This window comes from Rhipicephalus microplus, chromosome 5 (assembly GCF_043290135.1).
Source record: "Rhipicephalus microplus isolate Deutch F79 chromosome 5, USDA_Rmic, whole genome shotgun sequence".
NCBI classification, from domain to species: domain Eukaryota; kingdom Metazoa; phylum Arthropoda; class Arachnida; order Ixodida; family Ixodidae; genus Rhipicephalus; species Rhipicephalus microplus.
Genome location: NC_134704.1, coordinates 213,308,630 through 213,327,397, shown reverse-complemented (window position 1 = coordinate 213,327,397; position 18,768 = coordinate 213,308,630). Strand labels below are relative to the sequence as shown.

The 18,768-nt window shown below is 43.9% G+C and overlaps 2 protein-coding genes across 2 annotated transcripts; both read right to left on the bottom strand.

Annotated features, from left to right (window-relative positions):
- Positions 1–412: 412 nt before the first annotated feature.
- Positions 413–5,299, bottom strand: LOC142817628 (uncharacterized). The gene is made up of 3 exons (XM_075894682.1): positions 4,384–5,299; positions 1,850–3,063; positions 413–575 (listed from the first exon to the last, which is right to left on the bottom strand). The coding sequence occupies exons 1-3, from the start codon at positions 4,540–4,542 to the stop codon at positions 413–415; spliced, it is 1,536 nt and encodes a 511-aa protein (XP_075750797.1). The 5' UTR covers positions 4,543–5,299.
- Positions 5,300–6,553: 1,254 nt separating this feature from the next.
- On the bottom strand, positions 6,554–10,390 carry LOC142818117 (uncharacterized). Its single transcript, XM_075896467.1, has 3 exons — positions 10,063–10,390; positions 7,838–7,974; positions 6,554–7,660 (listed from the first exon to the last, which is right to left on the bottom strand). The coding sequence occupies exons 1-3, from the start codon at positions 10,250–10,252 to the stop codon at positions 7,556–7,558; spliced, it is 432 nt and encodes a 143-aa protein (XP_075752582.1). The 5' UTR covers positions 10,253–10,390; the 3' UTR covers positions 6,554–7,555.
- Positions 10,391–18,768: the final 8,378 nt, after the last annotated feature.

The window sequence follows — 18,768 nt, the reverse complement described above, 5'->3', positions numbered from 1 at the left end:
CGCACAGCTTCGTGAAGGTTGTGGGCGATGTGCAGATGGCCTGGTTGCCATGGCTATGCTAGGCGACATCATAGCGAGGCAATGTTTTTGATCGACAAGCACTGTTTTGTGGATGGCTCGAACAGCTCTGCTGTTAAAATTTCAATAAAAGGTTCCTCACAGACCATGCCAGCTTAAAAGAGTGTGAATACGAGCCAGTTGGTACGTATCTATAGTTAAAAATAGCGCGAAGTAGACGCGGACAAGAATTGACACAGGACCGCGCTGCCTGTGTGAATTCTTGTCCGTGTCTACTTCGCGCTGTTTTTAACCATGCCAGCTTACAGTACTCGTAGACGAATCGACGTGGTGCCCGCCGCTCGACTCTCTTGCCAGCTTCTGTAGACGAGGATTCCCGACGGGACAGTCAACTCTATTCGTTGCACAGGACACTCCACACTCGCTGCCTACTTGTGACACCGATGACCACACTCTTCACTGGTTCAAAGACAACTGCCAAAGCAGCCAAAAATTCTTCCCTGGCTTGTGCATCTCTACCGTAGGTGCACTCCCCCAACACATTCCATTTGTTGCAGCTGTGAGAAAGTCCCGGAGGTGCCGATTACCCAAAGCCAGCCATGGGAAGTTTCTTTTCCAACAATTCGCCCTTCCCTCGACGAAGGGTCCATCGCGGTGAAGCAGTGGTTATGGTGCTCGGCTGTTGACCCGAAGGTCACGGGTTCGATCCCGACTGCAGCGGTCGCATTTTGATGGAGGCTAAATGGTAGAGGACAGTGCTGTGTGATGTCATTGCATGTTAAAGAATACCAGATGGTTGAAATTTCCGCAGCCCTCCTCTACGACGCCTCTCCTAATCATATCATGGTTTTGGGATGTAAAACCTCAGATATTATTATCCCTCGATGAAGGGGCGCACGCGCGAGCATCAGACGTTTATGGTGCAACGTTAAATGTTGCTCTAAGTTCGCTGGCTTGCTTGCCTACTCTGCCTCTTGTTTTCCAGCTCTCCGCATGGCGTCTTGCATGCTGGAGTGCTTTTAGGCGGATTCGTTTTGCTTGTTGTGTAGTGCTTGCCTGGCCAGAGCAACCCTTTGTCGGAGATCCACGAATGACTAAGCCACTACTTGAACTCTCACACCCACTTCTCAGAATGTTGTATGCTTGAAGCATCAGCTCATGTGCCTCCTTTCTCTTTCTTTCATCTTTGCAGTAGATGACAACACTTGTAATTTTGTGGGCTGTGTCTGTGATCATTCTCCTGGATAACTTGCTAGTTTCCCGGATTTTCTTTGGCAGTTCAGCAACACATTCCTCTTCTGAGGGCACCTGCAAAATGTTGTCATCTGTGCCTTCGGTAGAGAGTGCCGGTAAAATGCACCCACTTTCTGGTGTGCTGAGAATGTTGCTGTGCAAACTTAGCATTGGGCCTTCAATGTATTCTTTTGGGAGCTGTTCAAATGACCATTCTTTGAAAAACCGAAAAATTGCACAGAAGTGCTTGCATGGCAATTTATGTCGAAGAAAATCCTGGCAGGTACACTGTGGTGTATGGAAGTTTACCGTGTGTAGCAAGCCTGGATTGCTTGACTTCACAGAAAAAACGCCAGGTTAAGTAAATACAGCAACATCTTCAGGCTCATAGTCTAAGGCTGTGTTGATACGAGCCATGATATGCCTTATTACTTTTGGAGGTCTGTTATGCAGGTACTTTGGCACATATTCATGGTACTTGCGGTACATTGCCGATCTTTCTACATTCTGCTGAATAAAGACGCTTTGTCTCTCTGGAAGAAACTTTTTCACCACTACTGTAATAAGGCTCGAAAGGCTCCTTCTCCCGTGACTCCACCTCAGGTAATGCTCCTTGAGGATGCGGTTCTGTGTCTCTGTTCCGTTGTTTGTTGTAACGACGACACCAAACTTCATTCTGTGGTATTGAACCCACATCTTGGCTGCTGGCATCCACTGCGTTTCAAAGTAGCTAGCTACTTTGTCGTTCCTCCAAAAAACTGAGTTCTTCAGACATTTGTAGGCCTCGTCAAATTCCTCCCTGCTGCTTGAATTGGCTATTTTGCGAAAGAGACCAAGCAGGGCATCTTTTTGGTCTGGAGGGACATCATTTTCCTTCTTTTTCACCCACCTCTCCCAAGCCTGTTCACGGTGAAAGTTGCACAGCATGACTTCACTCTGTGGGAAGACTTCAGAAATCGCACTTATTTCAGCCTGGCAAAAGTCCACCATGAAATACTTAGGCAAGTACTCAGGATCCCAGCTTTTAAACACACTGAGTGCCTCACTGATGCACGCACTTGTTTCGTACTGCACCACAAAAACACCTGCCACCATGTAATTCGTGGGTGTTTTTACAACAAGGAAAAACAGTGGCAAGCTGTAATCTGTTGTCTTGTTTGTGGCATCAAGGCATGTCACATTGTTGCCATACTGCTTTAGTAGTTCTGCCATGAAGCGAGACTGATAGCAGAACAGCAAGGTCCTGTCGCATTGTTTTGCCAAGGTCTCCTCTACATTAATCTGGTCATCGTCGGCCTCGGGGATTGTTGTTTTTGCTTCACTTGTGTAGCAATATGGCCGGAAGAGCACCTTTGATGTTGGTTCTTCCCTCTCCAGTGCAGATACCAGCATTGCAACATTCTCCTGATCCAGATTGCTACAGCGCCCTTGCCTCAAAGATTCCTGAATATGGTTGCGGATGTCTTTGGATGTCGGGTAAAATGCTCTGCAATCTAGATCAGGTTTTTCCTTGCCATTGAAGAGCACGTCCTGTACATAGTAGCGAAGGCATGTCTTCACTTCATGCACAGACGTAATGCCTTCCTGAACGAGGTCATTAATTCTTTCAATAATACTGTGGTCCACCGTCTGTCCATACTTCATGAAGTTGCCAAAGTCATGTTCTGTGTGGCATGACATCTTTGTTATTGTGACGTAAAGTCGCATTTCTGACCTTGGTGGATTGTCTCCATTAAGTTGTTGTGACAAGTTAGTCAATGCAGCAGACTTCAGCATGGTGATCCGGTTCTTCGTACATCCTTGCACTGCAATCTAAGGGCGATCAAGAGAACAAGTTACGCAAACATGTTAAGAATTTTTTCAAAGGCACTTTTCTTGGCAAATATGTAGCACTACCATAAGATATGCAGACTTTACAGTAATGTCACCGCTGTTAACATAGTGAAATACAGCTAGCATTGTGAAGTGTTATTGCTGCACCTAATTCACTAGTGATCACAAGCATGCCGAAAAAATTGGGGGACCTTTAAGCTTCGCCTTTAAGAGTTGAACGCAACAGCGAAATCTGGCCCCTAGTGCGCACTTCAACCACTAAGTGCATACTTATTAATGTGTGTTTTTACACACACACGCACATAGACGCGCGCGCGATGTATCTATAGTAATGGTACAAGTTTTCGATCTAAAGCACTTCCCTGTGCTAGTCAAGACATATTTCTCACAATGCCTCGCAGATGGCAGCACATTATCTAATTTTTACTGTTTGCTTGATCAATGCCTCCTCTAGAAAGGAGGCGTTGGCTTGATATGTTTTCCGCTAGATGGACATAGTTGTCCATTTTTGGAGCTCTTTGGAAGTTCGTCTGCGTTTTTAGCGGCGATGGCTGCACTATCCCGGCTTTTTTCGAAGCATGGCGTCGCGCAAAAAACGTAGTTTGATGGCCTCGCCAATGCGCCTACAAATTGCCGAATGGGCTCATTTTCGTCGCGACACCTGCCAAACAAAATGCGTTAAGGAGACTCCTTCCACTACATGACATTTATGTAGTGTTTTTTTCCAAAGCAGTTGCAAGTAACATCGTGGCTTTGTGGTAGGACGCCTGCTTGCCACGCAAATGGCCCCGGGTTCGATCTTCAATGGGACCGAAGATTTTTATTGTTTATTTTATTTGCACCTTTCTCGATTTTTCGCTCACAGGCGGCGCTGTTACCGACGTCGGCGACGGAATTTATGCGAAACGAGCTCTCTAACGCTATCGCGTTAATAAAGTCGCTAGGACATTGTGCACAAGCCTGAATGATCTCCACGAGGTAGATATATGTCGGCCGTAACCCACCATGAATAGGTCTTGTGTTGGCAAAGAGTGCTATATATGAGAGCTGAGAATATAACAAAACATGAGGGCAGTGCTTTTGTGCTATTCCGAGTCCTGCTTTTGCACCATTTACCGCAAGATGCAATACGAAGGTGTGACAAGTATGGTGAAACACTTGAAACAGAGGCTTATTATACTACATCTTGGGTTAGAATATTTATGAAGCTCTTTAGTTGAACAGCATGCACATTGAATGCATTGAACAGAAAACTAGATAATGTAGATGGAATGGCCGCCATTTAATGGATATTCATACCTCAAAGTCTGGGAACACCTCAACCTTCTTAATGTGCATAGTTGCTGTGCATCCCTTCTTCTTTGTGCTTTGGAGTTTCACTCTTTTTTTCTTGAACGTCTCTGCTGTCCAGTCCACATCAGGTTGGCCTCCATTGTCTGCCATCTGAGTGGAAGCCATGCAATGAGCATTAAAAAAATGCAAAAGCTATTCATTGTAGCGTTTTATTAGATGGCAGTAGGGAGCAACTTGTTTTTTATGCTTGAGGGTAAACATGATATAATGCAGTATAAAATGTTCCACTGTTCAATTAACTGAAGAAATTGTTTGCCAGCTTTTTTGCATACATTGGCTTTCTTGAAATACCAAACTAGTTTTTACTAGTTTCTCATAATCTGAACATGTGCAGGGGTGCAATAGCCAAAATAGAATTTGAAGCAGTTTTTGTAGCAGCAAAATGTTGCTTTTGGAGCACGAAAATCAAGATTCGGATTCAGAAGAGCTTGTGTAGGGGCTAGTTGCAACATAGTGGAAGATAAAGGCAGTGCCGCAAAGTTAGAGTGCCGACAGGAATGAGACACAAAAAGTGTATCTCTAACAATTGATTTAATGAAACAAAAACACCAAAAAGGGGAGGGCAAAGACTTGAAATTCAAAAGAGGGCGCTGTGGGCAAACTGCGAATAAGCAAACATGAATGCTAAGAGTAAAAAAAAAATTGCATTTATCTCTTGGAAATTAACATTTAAAAAATGCCGTATCAAAATCAAGGTGAAACATGTGCAGCATTTAAAATTATCTTTGTTTTCCTAGAAATGCCACTTGCCTGTCTGTAAGTGCTGTGGACGGAAAGCTCATGCATGCGGTTAGCTTCTCCAGCAGCATACAAGATGTTTCTACAATTGTTCTTTTAATTTTGTCCTTGCTGTATACCAAAATAGTTGTCTCTGAAATTCGGGTTACACTTACAGGCAGAGCAGTGCTGAGCAAGATTTCCGTCGATTTAAATTCTACTGCATAAATTCTTGTGTTCCTGAATCCTTTTGTTGAGGCACCTGCTCTTCTGTCCAATGTAGGGTGCCCGGCAGGACAGAGGGATTCTACAAACTTCTAACTTGCACTAAAAAAATTTCTTGACATGTTTGATGTTACATGTTGCACCTCTAGTGCCCTTCATTACTGCTCTGCATGTTACCTTTTCAATACACAACACTACCAATTTTTGGGGTGCTGGGAATATCACCTGCACATCGTACCAGGAAGACACTTTTTTAATATATGTGCTATTGTGTGCATGTACGGTAACACAATAAAAGTGCCCACATGAAAGCACGCAACCCTTGGCAGCTGCAACAGGAGCCAGCTGTTCTGGCCGTCTTGGCGGCAAGGCACGTTGATGCAGACAGCACTACTGCATTGCCTTTGAGCAGTCTTGACCTGGTGTTTTGTCATTGAGTCTGCAGACAAGCCACCTGTCTAGGTGTGGATACAGGGCTTGACAAGCACCAAATGCCAGTGATATCAACAAGGGGTGGTGTCGCCAGTGCACGGACATGCTATAATGACATTTACGCCACATGAACTGCCTCCTGTTCACAGAGCACATACATAGTGTGTGCTTTGCTGGGGGATGTAGGGATGCTCTCGTTCCCTGATAGCGTTTACATGCCTTGTCAGCCAGCTCCCCCACAGTGGTGCTACCTGATAGTGAGGACACGTAGGGCCCAAAGGAATGAATGCCTCTTTTTTGTTCTTTGGAGCGCATAGCATGTCATAAGGAGCTCCACAGGCTCCTTTCCATTGACCCGAATACACCTCTATTTGTGATACATGACCCCAAACTGCATATGCTTGGCTTTCTTGCAGGGTTAAACTTTACTCGCTGCTTAACTGGGCATGGTGAGTCAAACATTGTCGATTCTACAGCGTGTTACACTGACATGCTATTATTTGTATAACTCCGCTAGCGGGCTTGCTGTGTAAAAGGTGCAAATAAATGCCTATTTCTTGGTTTGCACTGTGATGTACTGTGTCCTTTGTTCCTTAAGTGTGTGGAGATAGGTTTGCACGACGCTTAACCTACGAGGCGACCGGGCAGGGACGCGACGTTCTCCACTGCCGCAGCGAACAAAGACGCTGCAGCTGGGTTCGTCGACTCTCCAACACGGCGCAGAAAAGGCACTCGAGGCAGGTTGTCAACAAACACGGGTTTATTAACCCAAGATGCAGCACAGTGCGACAATCATGGGTTTGCGGGCCGTCAGGGTAACTCCCAAGACCGATCATGTACGCTTGCCAGTGGCGCTACGACTATTACACAAAGGGGCAGCAGTCGAGTGCACGAACGAGAAGCCGCCTGCCAGAGCAGCGCGTCAACCTCTCGTGCGGGCCTGAGAGCATCTGACGCGGGCAAGCCCGCGCCAGACAGAAGCGAGCTCAGGGGGAAGGGGGTTGTCACTGGCGGCCAATGAGGACAGGCGTTGCACAGTGACGTAAGCTAGCGCGGTGGCTTGTCCAGACATGCCCGGACGTGTGCCGCGCGCCGGGAAGCCGACACATGGCTCGCACCAGACAAAGAGGCCTGGCGCCACCACCGTGGTCGCCATACTGCCGATTAGCAGCGGTTCCCGGCGCTCGAGCCGCGCGGGGCCACCACACACGCTAGCTGGGGAACGAGGCGCCAAAGGGGACGGCGCGCTCGATTCCCACATTCCCCCCTCCTAAAGACCGAGGCCAGCCTGTGAAAGAGGCTGTCCGAGGCCAAGTGGCAAGGTCAGCTCAGCCGCAAGGGGACTGGCAAACGGGGCAAAGTCCAAAAGGGTGATGTCGTCTTCCCGAAGATACGAGTCCATAGGTCGGCCATGGTCACACTTAACGTCCCACCAAAAGTTCCACCACCAGGGAGAGCCCACTGCCGGGAGAAGGTCCACAGCCCAGGAGTAACGGGGAAGACTGCACAACAAGGGCGGGCAGCTAGCCTGCTTGAAGTTCGCCGGTCTGGAGAGGTTGGCAGCCGGGAACGTACGAGGCGTGGCTGCAAGTTGCGTGTGGCAGCCAACTGCCGAAAGTCGCTGGGATGGGGGCCTCACAGGAACGGCAGGCCGGAACAGCAGACAGCCAGGAACGGAAGCCGGAGCGACCACGCTCGGGCCTGGGCCAAAGCTTGAGTGGGCGAACCAGCCGCCGAGGCGACTTTAGAGGCTGTCAGGTGGATTAGGCAGGGTGGAGGTGGCTGCAGGGCCGAAGGCAGGAACGAGACCACAGCAGGGAGGACCAGGGGACAGCTGGTCAGGAACAGGCTGGTGGCAAGTGCCAAAGATCCCACACATTCAATAGTGATAAAATGATGTACATAAAAATATCTTTCAGCGAAATCACTGTGGTCGAAAGAAACTTTTAATGCTGGCTGAAATCACTTTTATAAGCATTCAACAGTAGTCTCATTTGTACACAACAATCTTAATTCATTTACTTACAGAGTCCTCTGATTGACCTTTGTGTGAGTGCTTGTCTTTTCCATACAGGCACCCTTTGTCAGTCAATGATAGTACTCTGAAGGGCAGCTGCAAGTTCAGAGGCACAGCTCCCCGGTTGATGGAGAACATAAGCTTCACTGCAGAAACATTGAACACAATTTTTTTATTGCTTTACAAATTTTACTGTGTAGCATTCATTATAATATAATGCAAGGTGTTGTTAACATGCTTGATCAGCACAGACATAGTGCTTTGAATGCAGTCTGCTTCTATTTTAGCTCTGGCAATAAAGACGAATGCCCTACGAACTCGTAGGTTGTACCACCAAGGAACGTCATTAACTGTTGAGTGCACTATGTACAAGAGCACTAATAGTGGAACATTCAGACAGACTAATATCACAAAAATGCCATTTCTCAGTGAACAGTGAATTTAGCTCATTACTACATAGTACTGGGAACACTGCAGTAATTGCTACAGCTATGCTACAAGTAGAGAAACTGCTCCAAAACGTGGCCTTCAAGATTATGTATTACAGCGAAAATTGGCTTCATCCAACCCTAAAGTTGGGCCCTGCAACGCATTTCGGGCATAGTCAGAAAACGCTGCCAACTGGTAGTCGGTGCTCCCGAGAACATGTAAACCAAGCATTATAGTGCAGCACACGGCATGGAATTTACAATTCGTTCTCAAAGTCGGCTAGAAACCGCTCGTTCTTCTCTCGACAAATGATGCCACAAGCCCATATGACCATACAATAAACCCAAGTCCACAGCTACTGGCTGGTTTGAGCATCGAGCAGTCACAGAAGCTGCCACAGGCAACGCGATATGCCCGTGCGCTTGCTCACTATCATACTGAAGGTAACCATGTGCTCGAAGAAAAGAAAGCGCTCACATGCGCATGACATAACTTCTTTTTCCTGTGCGAAATTCCCCTGCTTAGCTTCCAGCGTGCTTGTGGAGACGTAATAAGAGAGGAAGTGCCTACAGAGTGTGACAAACCTAACTCCACTCGTACTCAACAGATTCTAAACGCTTTTGTGGCAGTTGATTCGTGAGGCGTGCACCTCTAGCAGACGCTGCCTGCGTTGAACGGTTGTGCAGCGCGAGCGAGGAAGAGGGGGGGGGGGGGGGGGGAGATGCGAGGGAGGGGCCTGCTGCCGGCACGAACCGAGCCGAGCGTGCGAGGGAGGGAGAGGAGAGGCTTGCTGCCGGCACGAGCCGAGCGTGCTCAGTGGGGGCGTGGACGGCGGCCGACGCCACAGGTGCGGCTAAGAAATGCTCCGCATTTAAAAGAAAGAAAGAAAAAACGGGACAAGATCGAGGTTCGAACGAAGGTCTTCCCAGTTCCGAACACGACACGTTAGCATGACGATAGATAGCCCGCTGCGCCACTAAAGCTGATCGGTTCGGTGGGTCTAACAGACTGCATTTGTGTTGTTGTCACGCTGGAGGCTGGACGTAACTTTAAGACTCGTTATTCTTACGCCCAGACGTAACTGGAACGGCTCCTATCGTTACGTCTAGAAGTAGCTCTTGCGTAAGGTGTAGTTACGTCCAGCCGTAACGATAATCAGCTGCTAAGGTTACGTCCACCGTCTGCTTCACAATGCACACTTGAGTTTAATAATTATCCAAGGCGATTTCCTTAAAAAAAAAATATTACGGCGCCCGGGAAGAACTAAAGAAAAAAACGAAAAGAAAAAAAAAGTGTAGCACAGCAGCAAGGTTCGAACCAACGTCCTCGCAGTTTCGAGCACGACGCATTACCCTCTGCGCCACTGGAGACGATCGGTTCAGCGAGCCTAACAGACTGCATTTGTGTTGTTGTCACGCTGGACGTAACTTTAATCTTACGTAAAGACGTAACTGCAACGGCTGCTGTCGTTACGTCTAGACGTAACGCTAGACACTCCCTTTTTTCTAATGGTGCACGCGCGTCAATCCCGGAGGTATAGTGAACTATGGGGTTCGCAAAGGAACGCAGATTTTATCCTTGAGAAGCGCGCAAGAAAACACAGGGACAAAGAAGAGATACACACCGGACAAGCGCTTTCTAACAACTAGTTTTATTGAAGAAAACTCAGACTTCTTATCCTAACAGAACTGCGTAAGGTACATGTACATATCACCGCGCTTAGTAATACTCGTGAAAATGGCTAAACAATCACAAAAAAAGCAGAAATGCCCTTAGATTTTAATAATCAACGCTTATATACTTACGCTTTCCTGCCTTATGTAGGTTTTCTTCGGCATGTTTCCTGGAGGATGTCACCTTGAATGACACTCCTAGGCCGAGAAGGACTCTTTCTAGGTGCTCCAGTTCTTGATCGGTCTTCACGTATCCACGCCAGTTGTGTTCGCCACTCTCAAAGTCCAGGAGATGCGATCGTACGATTGCTTCATCTGCCATAATCAAGCCGCCAACGAACTACGCAGCGTGGATGACGACCACGCGTAGTAGAGTAGAGTAGATCCTAGAAACTATAGGCACACAACCACGCTGGGGGATTCGCGAACCATGACAACAAAACAAGCCTTCCCTCTTTTTTTTTTATCACGTGACCTCGGAGTCGCTTGACAAGACGTAGTCACAATAAGACGTAGCCAGTTGAAGCCGATCGCTTTAACCAATGACGTCATACGTGACGTTGCAACTAGGGTCACGTGACCCCGAGCTGTTGAGGTGCAAATAGACGCTCCCGCCACTCACTTCGTCGCTTCAGTCGAGCGCCAGGTTTTACGACCGTCTCCGGCTTGCGTGATGACGTCATGGGCCACCAGTCGTTTCTAGCCAATCAGCAACCTAAAGAGCATGCGGGCTCGTCCCCTCCGGCCAAAGCCAAAAAGTTGTCGCCGCATCTGGACCGGTCGCAGGCAGTGTTTCGGTTCACCCGGTGGCACGAGCCTTTTGAGGGTGAATACGCTCGGTTCACCCAACAGCCGCTTAAAACCGCCTTGACTTGGCTTAAAGTGTATGAATAGACGGCGTTAAAATCGCTGTGTAGGAAAACTTTTTCAGGCGATTTGGGCGTTATTTATTATGTGGTTCAGGTAGAGTTTCTCACTAATTTGTGACACACAGAGCTTCATCGATTTACCAAGTCCCGAGACAGTCCTGAGCCAGCACGCGGACGCCTCGCTGACAGGAAACGACGTGATCGGCGTCATTTGTCACGTGATGCGAGTGGTCCCGGGCCGCGAGGTCAGGACTTCCGGTGACCAGGCGCTCGCCGTATCGCCAGCGACGCCGCCGATTGCGGCGACAAACAGTTTGTGGCGGGTTCATCGTATTCTAGTTGTGATGTTTTTTTTTTTTTTTGTCCGATGTTGGTGTCGGATTGAACTGTAATCTGTTTGAAATGGCGAGAACCGCCTCTGCCCGAGGGGACATGCATGGTCGCTTTCTGTTGTTATAAGATGATTTATACGCAAGTCGCTGCCGCTTTTGTTAATTCGTGTGATGTCACCGTGTTCAGGAGCTTCTCATCCGTGCTTATCGAGTAGTTAACGGCATTCGCCCGAAATGTTTGCCACCAAATCTACAAGCAATGATAACGAGCATAAAATAAAGGCCGTGTGGAATGCGGTTTGTGAATGTTGGTCTGACGCATGTACTACTCCACGGATGTATGGTAGGTGCATGCGTGTTGCTTGAGGACCGATCAAACAGCTGGTTTCACTTGGGAGGAAGTATATACTTGTGCCAACGCTTTCGTTCAATCTTGTTCTTGCGTAAGTGCACAAGATAGATACGGAATGCACAAGTTGGAATTAGAGAACGTTCTTGTCCAAATGGCTTTATTAAGCGGTCGCAGATGATGGCAATTTGTTTGCTTTGCAGTGTGTGTTATTGTGGTAACCAATAGTGAAGGTAGTTGTGTGTGGGTGGGGAAATTAGTTTTCTTTGTTGCGGTGACTTCCAAACAAATCCGTTGTTTCTTCTCTTCATTGTGTCGGTCTCTTGATGTGGCACTAAATTTTACTATGTGTTCTTCGTGACACTTTTTCTTGCTGTAGAATGCTGCAGTAAGTTCAGCTGAAGTGTTTAAAGTTCCTTGCAGCTATCCACTGCAACATTTCTTTGTCTGTGTGATCAGTTGGACGCACGTTATTTGGCGTGCCTTGGATAACACAAAACGTCTCTCTTTTTTTTTTCGTTTACTGAACGGTCCGGTAAAAATCGGGGACATCTGTCCCGACGGGGACAGCGTGGGCAAAGTCTTGGACAATCCAGCAAAATTCGGAACGGCTTGTAACACTAGTTTATGCAAGTGCATAAAAATGAAAAAATGTAATAAAATAGAAATTTCATTGCTGCGAGCATTGTCAAGCTTAAATTGCTAACCCCTAAAGGTCTTTTTACAAGTTAACATTGCCGCAATACAGCAACGTCATGGGGTGAAGTGCTTGCAGTGTATTGCAGTAAAACAAACATACTGCGCGTGCGCGCGCGCATGTGTGTGTGTGTGTGTGTGTGTGTCTGTGTGTGTGTGTGTGTAAAATGGAAGCGTAGCCTGCCATTAGGCCTAATGTGAAGTGAATTGAACTTTATTGCCACATATATCAAAACATGTTTAAACATCAAGGATGGTGGAATAAAACCTGCATGTAGGCAGCTTGACTAGTCCCACCTCCAAGAACAATAGCAGCAGCAGCAAACATTAATAAGCATTCTTACTTGTCACAATAATAAAATAGAAATACATATAGCAAAGGAATAAGAGAAGTAAAAAGTATGAAACAAACATTTTCAACAGACACAATCATAAACGACAAACATTGGTGTTTATAAAATTAGCTGAAGCATTCTCTTTTTGAAAATATGATATATGTTGTCATCATTTCATTTATATTTGTTTAGTATTGAAGGAAGGCGGTAGGAAAGCGTTTGAAAACAGTAGTTTGTGTGTGGTCGCGCAACTGCTCAATGCTCGGTGCGTTGCGCCGTGCTTTGTCTCATTACTGGTCATGCAGCAGACGGCATCGGCACCAACTTCAATCTTTGTAAAGAGTCCATATGTTCCCCCCATAATTATTTTTTTAAACTGTGGCAAGTGATTCACACTGCAGTAAACTTCTAGTATATCGCATGAATAATTTAAAATTGTTGCATGGCCACCAATAAAGAAGTGAAAAATACCTGTGACAGACTCCTTGGTACTCCAGATTTTGTGCCTTCAGATATGTGCTCTAAAATGAAAATTATCATTATTATTGAAAGATATACTCAGGGTACGTATTGGAGATGATTGTGCATATTTCGCAAATTTCCTTTCAAAAGCTCATGGTTCACTTTATCGGGTTTTCTTGAGTTATCAAGAAAAATAGCTCCCCAAGAATGGTCTCAAATTAAACACACAGTTTGTCAAGGGGCAAGTTGAGCTTAGCAAGAAAATAATTTACGAAAATCATTCTGTTGCATAACTAAGAGCAAAGTGGTTTCAGGAAACATGTTGACCAGAGATGATGGCACGTGTTCAAGCATCTTACAAAGGCTGCTTGTTGTTATAATGTGGCTATAATTGGACAAATGCCTGTCATCAGGTGTGAAGATACAGTGCATCTCTGATCATCAAGTTTTTAAAGAATGGGCTTTAAGGGGATGCTAAAATTTTTTTTGAAGGAGGGAGCATTAGAGAGCCTTACTTTATTCAAGTCTTCAAATTTAATAGGTTAGCACTGAGGCTTGCAGGTATGTTAAATGAGCATGGTCACTTGAGTAACACTTCAGAGGTCAATTATTTTTGGGTTGAGAGCAAGGTATGCATGAAACAGGATTATGTAAATTGCAGAAATAGAAATAATGAAGTTGTCGAGAAGACTTTGTTAACAGTACATCTACATTCTTCATGCAGAATTTGCTTTCTAGCAGGGTGAATTTACTTTTGCTGATGCTTTTGATGGCATCATTGTAGTTCATAAGCACTGGTTTTATCCACTGCACGTGACGATATTGTTTTTTCAAGGTTCATGTACTGATTAAAAAGTATAGGATCAAGAAACTTACATGTTGTCTCAGGGCATAATCAGGCTCACCAGAGAGGTAATTGGAGACATTCTAGTGAGTTGTATGTGGGAGGTCTGTGTACATAACATCATAGTATTTTTTTAATGATGTAGATTTATTTGTGTAACGATAAAAGCTTCTTTTCCTGCTAAAACTTTCTGCCAAGCAAACAACTTCCAACAGCAGGATTGGCCCCTGAATAAAGCAGATGGTAAGAGTGAGCTTATTCACAAGCTCTTCAAGAGTACCCACTAAAGGAACTAGTACAACTAGTACCTATAGGGCAAAAATTCCAGTGCACCAAGAAGGACAAGGGAGGACGGTGCAGGTTAACATATCAGGGGGGTATCTTCTGGACATCATCCTTCTCTAGCCATAAGCTCGTATGGCCAATGTTTCGCAGACTCCTACTAACACAAACTAGGTATAAATATTATTTCTCTATTGCAAGATGACACACCATATGCTTTTGAGAGTCTCCTCACCACAAGCCCTTACATTAGCCTAAATTTTTTTTTCTACGGTGCCCTTTTTTGTCCTAAACAGTTGTCTCAAGCAACAGTATGCACGTTGTGACAGTCTAGCTGGTGCCCACAGAGATGGCTCCAGCCATCACCATGTATACTCCACTCAAAATGTAAGACACTGTAAAATCATAGTCTGATGTGCGTGCATAGGACCTTGAACATGTAAGCAGTGACCACTTCTCTTGTGTTCTCTGCACTGGCTTCTGCTTGTCGTACACCTGTTCAAGATTCTGACAGTGAAATTAGTTCTCGCAGTGCTGTCTCAGAGGTAAGACTGTGTACATCCCCAGGAACACCATGGTGGAGTGAGCAGAGGCTCATATCAGATGTAGTATTAAACTGGCAACACCATGGTGATATAAGCACACTTGCAATAATTTATTACATTAATTTATTGAGGCAGATATCGCACCGCTAAGCCTAGCTGTGATCTCTTTTCGTTATTGTCTACATAGTTTTCCCATTAGTCACAGCACAGGAAGAAAAATTTCTTTGTGGGAGCACAGTATTTTAAGCTTGCATGGCTCCAGTGAAGCACTGTGCGAAGAGATATATTGAAAATGTCAATACTTCGAGTCTTATAAATGGTGAACTGGTTGTCACATTCAGCCGGTGATCCTGCAGGAGCTCTAGCATATACTCTAAGGTCATTTTGCATCAACAATGCCACATACATTAGTCAAACAATGGTTGTTAATGGGCGAGAGAGTGCATAGCTTCAGTGAGGTAATTAAGCTAAGGGGGAAAATTCTAGATGCCTAAACACCACAGGAAAAATGAAAAAGCGCAGAGAAAGAGCGTCACTCGCAGCTGAACTGCAGAAAATATTTACGCCACACCAAACATTCCCATCGTCTAGAATTTCCCCTAATATTGTTATATACCACCCTGCCCAGCAACAAGTACTTCTAAGGTAATAAAGTGCAGAATGACACTTGCATAAGACAGGAAACACAGGACGCGAGTTAACTGCCATCTATCTTTGTTTGTGGCTTTGGTAGAAAATATATAAGGAAACAGACACATGTGCAGAGTAACAGTGTGCAATGTCACAGTCATCCAAAACATCACATAACATTGGCTGCTCGAGAAACTTTCTTGGTTTTCAAAGTTTTAACAAATGTGTCACTAATAAATACGCCACTTCTTTTCCAGCTTGAACTGCTTCCAACAGTTCACATCTATCAGAACTGCTACCAGAATTCTTTGTCTGGTATTTAATTTGAACTGACATGCCCTAATACTTGCGCAACAATCAGCCAGATTTGTCTATCTACCCTTAACAGCCTGTGTCCACGTGTAACAACACCCGCTCAACTCTTCCAGTGGTCATAGTCTATACGGGTCATTATATCATTCAGTTAGCTGCCCAACTATACTTTCATTCGTTCACTTCATATTTCTTGAAAATAGAGATATATTAACCCTACAACTGCTTTTCAAAAAACAAATGAAGTACAAGTATAACAATTGCTCCAAAAGCGAAGCTGGCTGCTTCGCTCTAGGAGCAAGTGTTAAACTTGTACACTTCTGTAGATTTTTCTTAACACTTCTGTAGATTTTAAGGGCTTGATGTTTTCACCAGATACTCGATTCCTACTTTGAAAATTGCTAGGAGTCTTTATCATGACTGCAGAGGAAGATACAGCTAGTATTTGATCTACTTGTTTTTATATTGCAATGGAAACAATACATCAATTGGGAAATAGCAATGAAACATTTTGTATTAAAATTTATTTCACATTCATTTTGCTGCCTAATATGTGTACCAAACAGTGGCCGACCACCACTGGGTGTATTTGCACCACGCTCTGCCATAACGAAGCACATGCATGAAACCTGAGAGACACGAGCTCATGCATGCAGGTGCAATTATTATGTAGTCGTCCCTTGAAAATTCCTTGGTAATTTTAAATACTTCGCTGGGCAGATGTCGGTTATACTATTCTCAAATGTCCAGGCTGACTAGAAAGTGAGCAATGCTAATAATGTTCTTGGCTTGTGCCACAAATTTTTTACCACTGATTCTTTAAAAATATTTCCTAACGCTGTTGTTGTGCAGCCAAACAAGAATATGTACATGCTCTTTAGCATACTGTTATTCACAAACTAAATGGCAGTTCTATAAAACTCAAGATAATTAAACATTCATATTCCATAATTACCTTCAAACTGCAGGTGAGTTACCACAACAACAAATCTTGCACTGTTGTCATGTTTTCATTATGAATTTACTAATTTGCATACTTGCTTCTTTTTCGCAGAGTATGCATATTATTATACAAGACACCACAACTAACTTATTTATCTACTTCTGTAATTTATCACTTTGAATCAACCATTATATTGCAAAGTCTTGAAACAAGTCCCTTTTAAGAGCCACAAGTTTTTTTGTGCCGTTACAGTGCCTCGGAGGCCCTGAAGTGTCAAACAGGTCAAAAGGCATTCGTAAGGCTTGTTCATAGGCATTGGACAAATCTGTTTACAAAACGTGTAAAAGGCACATGCGTGCACATGTTTCGGTTTGGTTGTAAGCTAACATTAAGAAAGGAAGGAGTGGTGCGACATTTCTGGCACAAGCCAAGCATGTAGTCAGCATTGCTAACTTTATAGTTAGTACTGGACATTCAGATTCATTCCACCCTAATTTTATTTAGCAATATATCTATAACATGTGGTACAAATAGTGTCTGTTAGTAATTTTAGAAATGACAACACCATTATCAGCAAATCATGATGGAATTTAAATGATAGCAAGGAAGGGGCATTGGCAGTTAAAATAAGAAATAAGCTGGGCTTAGCTGAGCACAAAGTGAGTTCAATTTCATGTGAAGCATCCAAAGTACTAAACTTTGTTAGGTAGTGCCAAGGTCCAGATGACTTAATTTTAAAGTAAATGTTTATGACTGACCTTGTCATATGTGTGAGAAAATTCTGAAATAATTCAGTCTATGAACCACTGCACCTAGAGAATGGCACAATTTATGAGTAAATAAGTGGAGTCAAATTTTCAAGCATATTTTTAAATCTATACTGCATAGTGTTGTACGAAATGTAGGGCGATATAGATGTACTGAACTGCTGAATAAGCTTTGTTAGAATGTAATAATGGTAGTGGTATTACAACATATGTGCAAGTTAAAATGAGAAAAAATAATATTAATTTTTTTAAATCCCAGAAGAAAAAAGAAAATAAAAAAATCACAGCATATTCTTGGAGTGATTGATAATGAGTGGGGTGAGGCGTCCGTTCGTGCATGCGTCTATGCGTCCGATAGCGTTCGAGAATGCAGATGGCGCATGGGTAACACCGTGGAGAGGCGTGTCAAGGAAGCCGAGCACAAGTGTCTTCAAACGGCCCGCCACTCTGCTTCGTTCATGCCCCACTAACGATCCACTACGTATGGTGACTGTCCAGGAGACTGAGAGACCCACTCGTTCTATGCATACCCAGGCACAGCCCCCCGATGCAGCCAATCGGAGAGGAGGGGTACAGCGCCTTCTAGTTATTTTTACCCAACTGCAATTTCTATGTAATTCTTAAGAAAGTGCTGTCTATTGTACTGTTCGGCAAATACTGCTTTCCTTTCTTTCTCGTCTCTTCTCTCGGTTACGCATGACTCTTGCACCACATCTAAGGACACAGTGAAAGATGAGGCATCAGTACCAAAAGTACTTATTTGGTTTGCGTTCTTTTATGATTTGGGGAAGTATAAATATTTATAGTAATTTGATTTGTAAGTGTATTTGTTAAGTGTTTATGAGTGCCTGCAATGTGTTAATTTAAAACGATTGAAAAAAATTACTTTTGACGTGTCAGTGTTTATGTCACTATGAATTAATTGAAACAAAATCTTTAGTCTTGCTATTTTTGCCCTACCTTGTAGTGTTAATAGACCAGCTTTCATTTGCAACTCAGTAGGAGAATTCGTTAGATTACATTTGTTGTAAATATACCTCACTACCTTCCTGTCCAGCCCCTTTAATTCTCGCAATTAGTTACTTTGTATGCAGAAACCGAACAATACTATTAAAATCATGTTATTAATATATTTATTATTATTATTATTATTATTATTATTATTATTATTATTAATATTATTATTATTATTATTATTATTATTATTATTATTATTATTATTATTATTATTATTATTATTATTATTATTATTATTATTATTATTATTATTATTATTATTATTATTATTATTATTATTATTATTATTATTATTACCTTTGCATAGATAACATTGCACTTGATTTGCGGTTTACTCATTAAATCTGTGTTCTACTCTTACACAGTTCAAGGCAGTATTTATAATATCCTTACAGAGACCTTGTCACGGGTCCCGTTAATTAGGGAGGCGATCGCCGGGCTAACTTCAAGGGCCG